The sequence below is a fragment of the Diplotaxodon limnothrissa genome, linkage group LG15 (assembly GCF_057381915.1).
Source record: "Diplotaxodon limnothrissa isolate DT_005_m linkage group LG15, D_limnothrissa_male_GT1.1, whole genome shotgun sequence".
NCBI classification, from domain to species: Eukaryota; Metazoa; Chordata; class Actinopteri; order Cichliformes; family Cichlidae; genus Diplotaxodon; species Diplotaxodon limnothrissa.
The window spans coordinates 27,200,589-27,213,892 of NC_140610.1; the positions used below are offsets into that span (position 1 = coordinate 27,200,589).

At 42.2% G+C, this 13,304-nt stretch overlaps 1 protein-coding gene across 1 annotated transcript; it reads left to right on the plus strand.

Moving 5' to 3' along the window:
• Positions 1 to 4,285: 4,285 nt before the first annotated feature.
• On the plus strand, positions 4,286 to 12,940 carry allc (allantoicase). Its single transcript, XM_085373032.1, has 11 exons — positions 4,286 to 4,471; positions 5,013 to 5,063; positions 6,873 to 6,960; positions 7,299 to 7,418; positions 7,520 to 7,599; positions 9,767 to 9,899; positions 9,990 to 10,145; positions 10,270 to 10,343; positions 10,938 to 11,046; positions 11,123 to 11,241; positions 11,314 to 12,940. The coding sequence occupies exons 1-11, from the start codon at positions 4,382 to 4,384 to the stop codon at positions 11,491 to 11,493; spliced, it is 1,200 nt and encodes a 399-aa protein (XP_085229158.1). The 5' UTR covers positions 4,286 to 4,381; the 3' UTR covers positions 11,494 to 12,940.
• The last annotated feature ends 364 nt before the right edge of the window (positions 12,941 to 13,304 follow it).

Sequence of the window (13,304 nt, forward strand, 5' to 3'; positions counted from 1 at the left end):
TGACTTGTGAGATGTCATGTATTAATGTTTTTCACTGATCACCGATCAGCAGTGATCAGTGAGATGCTTGACTACAAGATAAACAGCCACAAGGAGCAGTACCTTCCATGGCGAAGGAGACTAGAGGCCAAGGTCAAAGTAGCATGGAAGGAAGTTAGCCAATGATCGGAGCTGCAGGAAGGGGCAATCAAAAAGGTGCCTAAGAAGTAGAGCAAGCTCTTATATATATTATATTCCTTCAGCTTGAAGGATAGACCACCAGCAGCGATGAGAGGTTTTTTTTTAAATTACATACACTATCAGTCAAAAGTTTTAGAATACCCCAATTTTTCCAGTTATTTATTGCAAGTCAAGTTGTTCACGTCCAATGAATAGTTCAAATGGTACAAAGGTAAGTGGTGAACTGCCAGAGGGTAGAAAAAGGTTACCCAAAAGTGAAAAATTATTTACATTTCAGAACTAAACAAAAAGGCCTTTTTCAGAGAACACAACATGGGTTAACAATTTAAAGCTGCTCTGCAGCAATGGAAGTTGATCAAGACTTGAAAGCTGGAGCTACTAAATCCTACAGGTGTTCCAACTTTTCTGGATTACATACCACCCCCTCTGTCTGCATAAAAGCAGTGCTGGAACACACTGTGGTGCCATACCCTTGTGAGCATCAGTTGAACAGTATTGTACTGCAGAAAGTAGTGTGTTGCTACAAAAATGGGGAGGAAAAAGCAATTAACAATGGAAGACAGACAGGCCATCATAGCACTTAAAAATAGCTCTATAAAATAGGTGTAGGTCTCTCCTACAGAGAAATTGCAAAGAAAGTCCAGGTGTCAGTGAGTACAGTTTCCTTCACCATCAAAAGGCACTCAGAAACTGGGGCAAACTCTGACAGGAAGAGGTCTGGCATACCCAAAACCACAACTGAATCACAGGACAAGTTACTGAAAGTTAACAGCTTGCGTGATAGGCGGCTCGCAGGACAACAGCTTCAAGCACAGTTTAATAGTGGTCATAGTAAGCAACTCTCAGTTTCAACTGTTAAGAGAAGACTTCGAGCTGCAGGTTTGACAGGAAAGCCATTGCTAAAACATCAGAATAAGACAAAGAGGCCTGCCTGGGCCGTGAAACACCACCACTGGACTACTGGAGACTGGAAGAAGGTATCATGGACTGATGAATCCAAATTTGAAATCTTTGGTTCATGCAGGATCTTTGCACGCCATCGAGTAGGTTTGTTGGATCAACAGTCAAACATAGAGAAGGATGTGTGATGGTCTGGGGCTGTTTTGCTGTATCCAGGGCCTGAACCAAAATAGCTACTCCAGCATTCTGTAGTGCCATGCAATACCCTCTTGTATGCATCTAGTTGGTCAGGGTTTCAAGATTATGACCCAAAACATAAGTCCAAGCTATGCCAGGATACCCCAGGAAAAAAAGAGCAAGATGGTAACCTTGAAAACATGGAGTGGCCAGCACAGTCTCCAGACTTAAACCCCATCAAGCTGGTTTGGGATGAACTGGACAGAAGAGTGAAAGCAAAGCAACCTACAAGTGCCACTGTCTGTCGACATTACAGGAATCCAGGCCTATACAATAAAGGGTGCCAACTGCGCGGAAAGCAGACACAGTTCAGGAGCCATTGGTGGCAACGAAGCAGTTCTGAAGGCCGACTGCGGAGGCAGCGGCAGTGATGAGACAGTCCAGGGTGCTGGCCGTGAGTAAAGCAGCGGCAGGTGAAGTCCAGATGCCCACCGCTTGGGAAACGGGGGTGGCAACATAGTTAAGGAGGCTGCGAATGACAGCAAAGATGCTCAGCCAATGGCCTGGAAAGTGGCCGTCAACAGTGTAGTGCTGGACGTGGACGAGCAGGCCGTGCAGGCCGTGGATGAGCAGGACCAGAAGGCACAAGACCAGATGGCGGCGTAGCAGCCATAGGCGGTTGGATGGCTGGCATCATGGCTGTTGCAGATGGTGGATCTGATGGTTGAGTAGTTGGTGGAGCTGATGGCTGGACAGACTCTCCAGAGTCCTCAGCAGAGGCAAACGACAGCTGGGCAGACTCCCCAGAGTCAGCTGGGTAGACACTGCAGAGAGTCGCCAGCAGATGGCGTCAAAACATTGGACAGCTGGATGAACTCTTCAGAGCCGCCAGCGGGCACAGATGGCTGGCGCGGCTCTCCAGAGGCCCCAGCTGGAACAGATGCAGGACCAGCAGGTGCAGACTTCTGGCTGACCAGACAGCTGAGCAGGTGTCTGAGCAGATGACTGGGCTAATAACTGACCTAGCGACTGAACTAGTGACAGAAGTAGAGGGTGTAATGGTGGATGAAGTGGTGGATTAGCAGGCGGCTTTACTTGTTCTCCTAAGAAAACAAAGGAAACGGCCGGAATGGGTGCAGGCACCTGCTGGACACCAGCTGCTCCCACCCGAGGAGCAGGTACTGGTGCAGAGGTGGGCTGTTTCCTGGTTGGCCTCACCCTGGGGACCTGTATGGGTGCCGGGGCAAACTGGGCACCAGTCACTGCCACCCGAGGGGTGGTTATGGGTGCAGGAGGTAACTGGTTAATGGCCACCCTCACCCTGGGAGCCGGAACAGGCACTGGCAATGGCTGCGCAGCTGCTGTCCCCAGCTGGTACAGGTGTAGAGACTAGCAGAGCCTCAGCTGGCCTGGAAACCGGAGCAGGAACCAACCGGGCCCTGGGCCCCCTCACTCGAGAAACTGATACAGGTGCAGGGGATGTCTGGACCGCAGTCACCCTGAGAACAGGGGGCACAGAGAGGCAGAGGAACAGTCTCTGAAAAAACAGTGTCAGCAAAAATAGATTTAAGCCCTTTGCCACCTTGACGAACAGTTTTTACAGTCTTTGTGGTTGGGTGGACAAAATATGACTTGACAGAACCTGACTTGACAGAACCTGAAGTTCTGAAGAGGAACAGTGCTGAAGAGGAACAACCCTAGGTTTCTGTTTAGCCCTGTTATATGTCTGTTATATGAAGCACTATGGTCTTGGAGGAATGTTGTCTTCACTGTGTATTGTACCACTACAGTACACAATCTATTTTTTCAACAGATTACAGATATAGGTTATCAAGTACTTCTGATTTGAGGGTCTCTTTTTCAGAGGAGCTATAGTATCTGGAGTCGTGCTGTGTGCAGATCAACAATGAATCACATATCGATTGTGGGAGAGAGTGCAGCGTGCAGTGTTTAAAGCGTGGAAGTACTGACCTTACTTTGAGTTTGATTCCATAAAAAGTGACAAAAACATTAGCGTCCATTGTGCGTGGGAAGAAAACTTATTTTTACAGCGAAAAAAACCCCTAAACTTCCAAGCAAGCACCGAGTGCGCAACGACGTAATGGGAAACTCACAGAGAAAGTCGCGGATTCTTCAACTGACCGCGGCACACCTGCACCAGGGTAAACCTCCGCCTACCCTACTCCTGCTTTACAGGTGAAAATAGAGCAACAGGACCGCTGAGTCTTTGACTTTATTTATTTTCTGCTGTGTTTTACTTGCATCTATTTGAAAGAGTGAGTGTAAACACAAAAAATATTTTATTTTATGTGCTGGAATGTGTAGAAAATAGGTTTAAATGTTAAACTAATTTATTCAAGTCAGAGAATGTTGCATATAATTAAATTTTTGCTTGATGCATAAAGTTAAAAGATTAAAACTAATAAAACAAGTTAAAAAAATAGACTTTTCCATTTGATTACATTTTGTATGATAGATTATGTAGAAAAAGTAGAATTGGGCTGAAAGATCTATCGCTTTATCACCTCTTCAGGTTGTAAATCGTGTTTTTAAAAAGTAACTAAGTAACTAAGTAATTAATTACTTTTGAAAATAAGTAATCAGTAAAGTAACGGGATTACTTTTTTGGGGAAGTAATCAGTAATTAGTTACTGATTACTTTTTTCAAGTAACTTGACCAACACTGTTTGAGATTGATCACAGTTGTGGAAGTTCACCACCAGTCCTTTGGTTTCCCCAGCACCGATCTGGAGGCACTTCCACAAACTCCTGGGTCAGCTCTCTTTACTTTATCAGCTCCAGTGTGATTGGAGAACTGCTGCAGTGTGTTTTGCTCATGATTTTGTAGGTAGGAATTTGTCTTTATAGGTTTCTGTTCACCTGTAGTTGTGTGTTTGTGTCGGCCAAACTGACTGCACTGGTCAAACTGTGTCTGTTTCAGGTGAGTTAACAAAGCTGTAGATATGCAGGTAAATGAGTGACAGTGTGAGCAAACAGCTGCTGTCTGGCCGAGCAAACGCTGAACTTTGTGCTGCAGGGCAGCGGCTGCGCAAGTAGGTTGGCAGACAGCGGCTGCATCAAGTTTTGTGTTCTTGTCTTAGTGGAAAGTCAAGGAAAGGTCAGTATGGCGGAGAGGAGGATGGCAAGAAAGGCGTGTGCAGAGCCCGACTTCCTGCAGTTCAACGATCTGGGCTGTGAGACGGTCGGAGGGAAGGTGAGTCACCACGAGTATGTTCACGCTGCTGCTGTGGGCAGGTTCACTCACTCCACTCATTACAACTGTTTGAAACCACAGCCTGATATGAAAACAATGTAAAGTCAGTAATATAATATACGAAAGACACAATGAAAACACATGAATTATATTGCAGTTTGTAATCTTTCATTATAGTATGTAATTTATAGTAAATTAATAAATTGTGAATAAAATCAGGGCTCCTAACATTTGTTCAGTATAATATGACAACAGACATAGAAGAAGACACAAAAAGAGTTTTAATGGGCTTAAAACACAAAAATACATAAAATGATCACAAACAGGTCTAATGCATTTTTTAAAATAATTTTTACGTACATTGACTTTAACTCAGTTAACCGTCTAAATATTTTCTCTCCTGCTGCTCAGGAAAGAGGCCAGCTAGCTGTTCACTCAGTTTCTGTTAGCGTAATGTTTAATCACCGCTTTAACTCTGTTCAGTTCTCTGTGTTATCACATTGAAGCTGTTTGTGTTAGCAAAACAATTTTTTTCTTTCAGGTAATTTTTGCCACAGACGAATGGTTTGCCCCAGCGAGAAACCTGCTGAAGGTAAAATAACTCCACTCATCAGCATCAGTGACATTCACGTTAAAGGAGCAGTCCACTGTTTCTTCCCCTGCCTGAAGCTCTGAGCCCAGTGATTCATATTTCACATCATTAAAAACACCTCACACCCAGCTTTATTTAAAAGAGTTGAATATTTGTTTAACAGCTTATGCCTGTTCTTTCCAGTCTAAAATGTTTAGAAAACAGTTTCTAAGGCACTATTTTTAGCAGTGGAAGAATCCACATTAGGATGGAGGACAGCATATTCACACAGTGATGAACTGGACATAGCAGCAGGTGTATGGCACGATTCTTTCTAATGATAAAGTTCTTTATGCAGGTGACTCAAAATGAGCTGGATAATTATAAGACATTAACAGAGTTATCTTTAAATATTTTTTAAAGCTTTTAAAGGCATTCAGAGGTGGCAAAAGTACACACATTCTGTACTAAAGTAGAAGTACAGATACTATTGTTAAAAATACTGCAGTAAAAGTACTGATTCAGCCTCTTTACCCAAGTAAAATTAAAAAGTACTGGCTCTGAAATACACTCAAAGTAAGAAAGTAAAAGCAGCTCTTTGAAGGACGTTTCTATTTTTGTGCAAAGCTAACTGAACTGTGCTATATTAATATAATAATAAAATAATATCAGTAGATGGAAAAACAGACTTTACTCTAACCTTTAATCCTAATTGAATTAAATCATGAATCAGAAGGAAAAGAAAAATATATTTCTATTTTCTGTTTCCTTCATTGTAGAGGGTGACTTTACCTCTACCTCTAAACAGGAAAATTTGTACAGTCAGGGGTTAAAGTGGAGGTGGCGTGGAAGTGGCCAGGGGAGGAGCGGTGGGGGGATCTCAGTGTGGGGAAAATCATCATATCTCTCAATAATTTCTATTGAAAGCTTCACCAGATTTTCTTAGTGTACGGGCTGTGATCAGCTGGCCTGCTGCTCTTTGTGGATGTACACATGTGGATTCAACCTGATGTGAGCAAATGTTTCCTGAGTTGTCCTGCCTGATTTAATCTCTACACTGACAGTACACTGTTTATGCTGTCTTTATATTATACACTATACAACCATCATCAACTAAAATACACACAAAATAACATGTTAACATGTAAGCAGTTAATATAGTTGTTTGCAATAGCCTGAGATAAACAGGCACACTAAATTTCATCCCTTGTAATATTATATTTCATCTTAAGCCCAGGTTTGCTCTGTGAGGGGGATACTTCATCTGTTACCATGTAAACCTATACACACCACCTGCCCAGTGGTCTCACGGTTCCGTGTTACAATAACAAGGCTTGGCAGGATGAAAGCAGACATATCTAACTTATCCAGGACCCAGTAAAACTGGGGCACGCAAACTATATAACATCTCTTGTAAGACAAACGCAAAATATAACCACGCTCAACATGTAGATACTACACAACATAGTCAAAGAAAAACGTGGTCTTACATCTCAAAAAAGAAACAGCAGCTTGCCGCCAAAAACAATGTTTTTAAGTTAAATTTGAAGTCTTGCCGTGAAACCTTGTTGTTCTTCGCGGTTTTATTACAACTGTTTTTGCATTACTGCCACCTTGTGAATATACGAAGTATATTGATCCTAATTAACTTAAATGTTATGCCATCAAGTAACACGTTAGTATTCTGTACAGACAATAATAGACAAAATTACGTAGACTTGATTAAAAAAACATATTTTAACTTAACAAAAACATATATTTTAAGTAAAATGAAAATAAATAATTAATATACACTGAACAATCCACCTCATTCATTTTTTGAGTGTACAGAGAGAGCCGCCACAGTTCATCACATCTGCCTTCACCGAGTTTGGAAAGTGGATGGACGGATGGGAGACGAGGAGGAAGAGAACACCTGGTTAGTACCCTGAATTTTCACAAGCGGACCCGTTTTCTGACGCGGTGCTTTCTTTTACTCTCTTCTGGGTTTTCTGAGCCTAAGCTCCAACATTTCTTACACTTGGGTTTTGTTTTTGTTTTTTTTACTTTTAACATTTTGTTTATTTTAGTTTTCTTAGTTTGATCTGTGATTGTGTTAGAGTTTAACTGTTCCCTCTGTATTTCCCGTCTCATCTTCCTCAATCATTTCCCCCTGTTATTTGTGTCTGTGTTTCATCCATCCATTCTTTTCCTTTTTTCCTTTTTTACTGAGAAGTGAACCAATCATCATTGTGTTTGCTTGTTGCTTGGTTGAAGGTCACGACTGGTGCATTATCCAGCTGGGAGTCCCAGGTTTGATCCATGGCTTTGATGTCGACACGTCCTTCTTCACAGGAAACCACTCACCCTACATCTCCATCCAGGCCGGCTGTCTGGGTATGTCATCATCGTCATCATCGTCGCATTGCCCAATAACGTACTTTAAACTTTTCCATATCTAAATAGCTTCAATGAAACACTTCCTGTTGTTCTCCCAGACCAGGAGTCTCCTTTCACCCTGGAAGGAGACCGAACTGGCATGGCTGCCTCCGATAGTCAGATGGCAGCTGTTGCCAAGGTAACAGTGACCTTCATGTGATTCAATTCAATTCAATTCAATTTTATTTATATAGCGCCAAATCACAACAAAAGTCGCCTCAAGGCGCTTCATGTGATCACCGACACTGTAGTCAGCCCCAGCTAAACAAATATTTAAAACAAGAGTGATGTGCTGAATTGACAGCTATGGTCGGTTTATCTGCAGCCATGTGAAAAGCGGAGAGCTCCTAATCGTCAATCAGTCATTAATTCATCGTCAGGATACCATAAAGACCTGAGTAGAATGTCTTTTTCACATGACTATATGTATGGCTCAGGGGCGATTCTAGGATCAGAGCTTTGGGGGTGCTGAGCACCTAGAGAGCTGCCCAGCCAGGCAAGATAGACTTTACTCGTCACGATGAGACGTCTTCCCCGTGTCTGTCAGTCCCTGCATCCTTAAATGTCTCCAGTTGTCCCAAGTTCTCTATGACTGTCTCCTTGGTGCATTTAAACCCCTGTTCCTCCCTGTCCTCATCGTCTGTTGTCTTCGTCTCCGTTATCAGTCATCATAATTTTACCATCTCTGAGTAAGTCTGCAAATTTCTTTATTAAATCATAAGATTCTTAAATTCATCAAGTCTCCCTGTGCCTGGGTCCTCGTCACAAAACATGACATCACTGTTTTGTACATTTTAACACAATTGAATCCCCATTTTTGAGAAAGAAAAGCAAAACACTATTTTAAAAGTCAGTAACAAAATCATCAAATCAGATAAAGGTTATTTAAATGCTGCAAACGAAGAATGGATTGGAATAAAAAAAAAAAAACATATCCTAACCTTAATTACTGGGGGAAAATGATGAATGATGATCATAGTGAGTAAGATGTAAACAGAGTGCATTTTTTGGACAGAGATTCACTTTTAATGTGTATGTATAATATAATACAGATACATAAAAATACACTCCAAAAATAGAGTCCTTGAAATGTACAAATGTACAAAATATTGATAAATAAAATTATAAAAATGGAGGCAACTTTGCCTATGGTACAATGTATTCAATGTATGAAAAGATCTTTACTGCAGGCTCTGCAGATTTTTTGTTTTATTTTAACCTATGTCGCCTCACCTTGAGGTTGGCAAATCTGTCTATCACTTTTTGTCATTAACTCTCTCAAGCAGTTTAACAGTTTCTGTTTTGCCTGTCACTGTTCCCTGTCTGTTTTCTTATCTGGTTCTTCCTGACCTTGTACTTTCTTCTCACGTTCCCCTCTTTCTTCTCTCCCTCTTTGGACTGACAATCATACACAAATAGATTGTATTAATTAGATGTAAAAAATTACATTAATATTAAAAAACAAATACTATTAAGACCACTAATAAAAAAAAAGTCCTCTCTCAGTGTACTTTCAACCAAAAGGCAAATAACCAAACCACATGAACATCTAATAAAAGATATAAATATTGAAACACTGATCCAACATTATTCTTGATTGACGGATCTTTTGATCTTACACTTTTACCTGAATGTTGCTCCTGGGTTTAATCTTGGCACATGCACATATGACAAAATAACCAACTTCTCCATTTCAAACAGGAAAGTGGCAACAACAGTAGACTACAGATAATTTTAAGTTTTAGATTTTAAATAGGCTATATAAATTTCAATGGGAGCAACAGGACAGTCAAATGCCGCTGATTTTACTACAGAGCAGGACGGATTGTAGGGTAGCAAACATCGTTGGAAAACACATTTCCAACACTGCAGGCTACCTGGTGTAATGTTTTTCAGCTAAAAAGAAACATGGTCTGACTCCTACCTAACTATATAAAGAGTAACTGAAGGTTAAATGCAGCTAATATGTCCTGTTTTAAGCCAGGCACTTACACCTCTGCTCCGCTGTGTCTCAGCCACCATCAGGGCGCTAGAGGGGAGAGCTGGAACAAACCATTTGGGGGGTGTTATCTATACTTTTGTTGTTAAAATGTTATGTCTCAAACAAGTACTGAATGCTTTTTATATTTTTAGTAGTGTGTCACACAAACAGTAAATAATCTTTGGGGGTGCTTTGATTCATTGATTCAAAAATGGGCTAAAATCGCCCCTGGTGTGGCTGCTGATTAGGTGAACACCTGTGCCATGTGGGCGTGTCTGACCTGGATGTTCACTGAATGATGTCATTTACTGTGTTTGATTGACAGCTGGGATCAGAGGTGTGGCCAGAGCTGGTTAGTGTGTCGCAGCTGCAGCCTGGATACTCGGACTGCTGCCATAACTACTTCAAAGTCAGCTTCAGCAGGAGAGTGACACACCTGCGCCTCAACATGTACCCAGGTACACACACACACACACACACACACACACACACACACACACACATGCTCTGTGCAACTTTATATGCATCTACAATATACTGTGTTTCAGATGGAGGCATAGCCAGACTGCGGGTGTACGGTGTTGGGCTGAGGGACTGGTCATCTGTCTCCACTAATCAGGATGTTGACCTAGTGGCTCTGACCAATGGAGGAGTCTGCCTCGGCTACAGTGACGCCCACTTTGGGCATCCACGCAATATGATTGGTTAACATCAGATAGTACAATAATCTGTATTTCAATATAATATATATATTGATAATATTGGGTTGAATGTCTCTGTTGTGAGTGAGCTGGGAGCTCTGGTCAAACTGGTGTGCTGTGTTTGCAGGACTTGGTCGAGCTGCCAACATGGCCGATGGATGGGAAACGGCCCGCAGACTGGACCGACCCAAAAAACTGCAGGTGTGCACGCTGACAACACTAATGTCACATCTCCGGCTCTATACGTTAAAGCAGCTGTACATGATTCACAGCCAGCTTTATTCTGATTGGCTGGCCCAAAGGATTTTTGACAGCACGTTTCTCCGACATCATAAAGATCCAAGAGCAGAAAAAACTGTGTGAAACCACTGAACTGGAGGAACATGAGAGGAAATAAGGAAAAGTCTTTAAAGTTTCTAACCTTTACACATTTATAAAGGTTAAATCCCACAGAAGTAAAAGTGGTGCACTCTCCTGACACCTTTATAAAAACTCTTCACATAGCAAAAAAGACAAAATGTCCTCCAGCAGTGTCTACACAGTGAAAAACATCAATTTCTGATTGACTTCATTTACTACCAACAGTTTCCTTGCTTGTCAGAGAGTCCTCTCTCTCTCTAAAATGTTTCATTTCATTAGAAAGGTTTCCACTTTCTTTTCAAGCTGTCCTCAGTGTCACAATTCATTGTACTATAATGATATAATATTATTAACTTCTTGTTTCTCCAACCGTGAACATAAATATTATTACATTATAGATGTGGGTTAAATGCTTCCCTGCTGCAAATCTTGCAGGCAGACCAGCGTGGGATCCTGCAGGTTCCCGGCTGGGAGTGGGCGGTGTTTCGTCTCGGTCATCCCGGACTGATCAGCAGCGTTGAGGTCGACACCAACCACTTCAAAGGTGGAGACACGTCAGTGCTGCTTTTCTTTCCTTTAAAAACAAACTTAGCTCTTCAGCCTGACACTTTCCTCTCCAGGAAACTTCCCAGACTCATGCAGGATCGAGGCATGCACTTTGACCCCTGAGGAGAAGGCTCAGTGTATCGGCAGTAGGTGGAATTCTGGGAAATGGAGGGTCCTTCTCCCTCCTCAGAAGGTAACCTTTGTCACCTGTTAAATCATTTTCACCCTCTCATCCTCTTCCTCACCGCCTCCTACCTCTCTGCAGCTCCGCCCTCATCACATTCATCACTACGGCAAGATGGAGCTGAAACTGAGCCATCCTGTCACCCACGTCCGACTTATCATCGCTCCGGACGGAGGAATCAGCCGCCTCCGTCTGTGGGGTCGACCCATACCATTCACTGCAACTCTGGCCAGTAAGAAGTGGACAGTGTACAAACTGTGACACCCAGATGACCTCAGACCTTCAGGGCTTTTAAAAAATTAAGCTGCTATTGATCTGCTGGTTATTGATTTCCTTTTGTCTGGTCCTCTATCATTAGTTCTCATCCATCCATCTTAGTTTTCTCTCCCTCAGGCTCAAGGTCAACTTTAATCATCTTCCACCTTCCAGCCAACACCCTGACCCCCACCTCCAATGATTCTCCAGGACATTTGTCCTTTGAATGAGTCTGAAATGTCCAATTATGATTGCGCCTCCTTCTTTCCCCGTCTGTTTGAGATTTAAAGACATTAACTGGAAACATCTGGGCCTGACACACAGCTCCAGCTGTGGTATGCTCCTACACACAGTGCTCACGAGCGGCAGCAGAACGGCACCGTCAGGAAGGGTCAGGGGTTGGGAGTTAGCTGCCTCATCAATAGCTGTGCTCAGTTGTTCTTACTCCCGCAGTTAATTATAGTAGCCCCTCCTCCACCTTCGTGTTGGCTCACGAAGCTGCTGTGAATGGTGGAGGTGGTGTAGCTCAGACACATGTGTTCACACTGGATTCACGTCACATGTAGAACCCTCACTCTGATATTTCTGGATTTTCAGTCTCTGGTTTCGGTTTCTTTTCCATGTTTTAGTTAGATCATCTCCGCTGGCTTCAGTGATTCCACGATCATTTAAAGCACATACATTTAAAAACACCTGACACGCTTCGGATGTGAAAGAATGAATGGGTTTGTTTACTTCTGTAAAATAAAGCTGTGACAGCCAAAGTTTGATTTCACTCTAAACATGAAAACAACATAAAGTCACTAATAAATGAACAGGTTTAAATTTATTTACAACCTGCCCTCTAATCAAAAACACCGCCTCCTCCACCTCTCTGTAAAACCTCTGACTGTTTTTCATTATTAGGGGCGTGACCTCTGTGACTGACACGTGGATGGTGACACAGGCAGCTGTAGCTACTATCTGTCTGCTAGCTTCAGCTGAACTGGACCTCTGGACCCTGTCTGTGCTATTGGCCTTTGGAGCATTTTAATGACATCATGTGACCAATAACGGGGCTGCTGTGATGTTACTGTAGTAACAGAAGGCTGATCTCCAGTTTTCACTTCTCTACTGAGTACTTCCATGTTATACCCAGGGACCATGAACCTGACTAATGGATATACAGTACTATGCAAAAGTGTTGAGCGGGAAATAGGTGCAGTGGTTTATTGAAACATGCTAACATCATGTAAATACAGCACATGAGGCAAAAACAAAGTTTGTACAAATCTTCATTCTTCAACACAGTCTGGTGTTCAGATTTTCAGTGAGCAGGATGCTCTGAGCACTTGCAGAAGAGCATCCTGCTCTGGAGTGAACGGCTGGGAGAAGAAGAATTTAATTTTATTGATATAATGCCTAGACGGTTTAAATTGTAAGGTGAAGACCCACAACAATAAAAAGAAGAAGTTTTGAGGAGTTGTTTTTTTTTTATTTTTTATGAGCACATATATTTTTTTTTACAAAAACAAGGAACATGATTCAACAGAGGCAGTGACCCCTGACCCTAACAGACTACTGCAGTAAAAATCACATCCATCCCAAAATGTCCATTTTCCTATTTTATTTCATTCTCTGTGCACACACACACACACACACACACACACACACACACACACACACACACACACACACACACACTCTGCTGGTCACTGCTTCTTCGAAGCGCACAAATAAAGAAAGTGATAAAATTATGTAACCACAGAAAAGCACATTAAGTGATAAAATGACCATTAAAATATGAAGAGAGTAGTTAAAACACACTGGCTTCGAAA

Bases quoted from the DNA above. Each gene is read 5' to 3' on its own strand.
- allc (XM_085373032.1), top strand. From the start codon at position 4,382: ATGGCGGAGAGGAGGATGGCAAGAAAGGCGTGTGCAGAGCCCGACTTC. The intron at 9,900-9,989 runs GTACACACACAC...ACTGTGTTTCAG, and splicing joins GCGCCTCAACATGTACCCAG to ATGGAGGCATAGCCAGACTG. The intron at 11,242-11,313 runs GTAACCTTTGTC...ACCTCTCTGCAG, and splicing joins TCCTTCTCCCTCCTCAGAAG to CTCCGCCCTCATCACATTCA.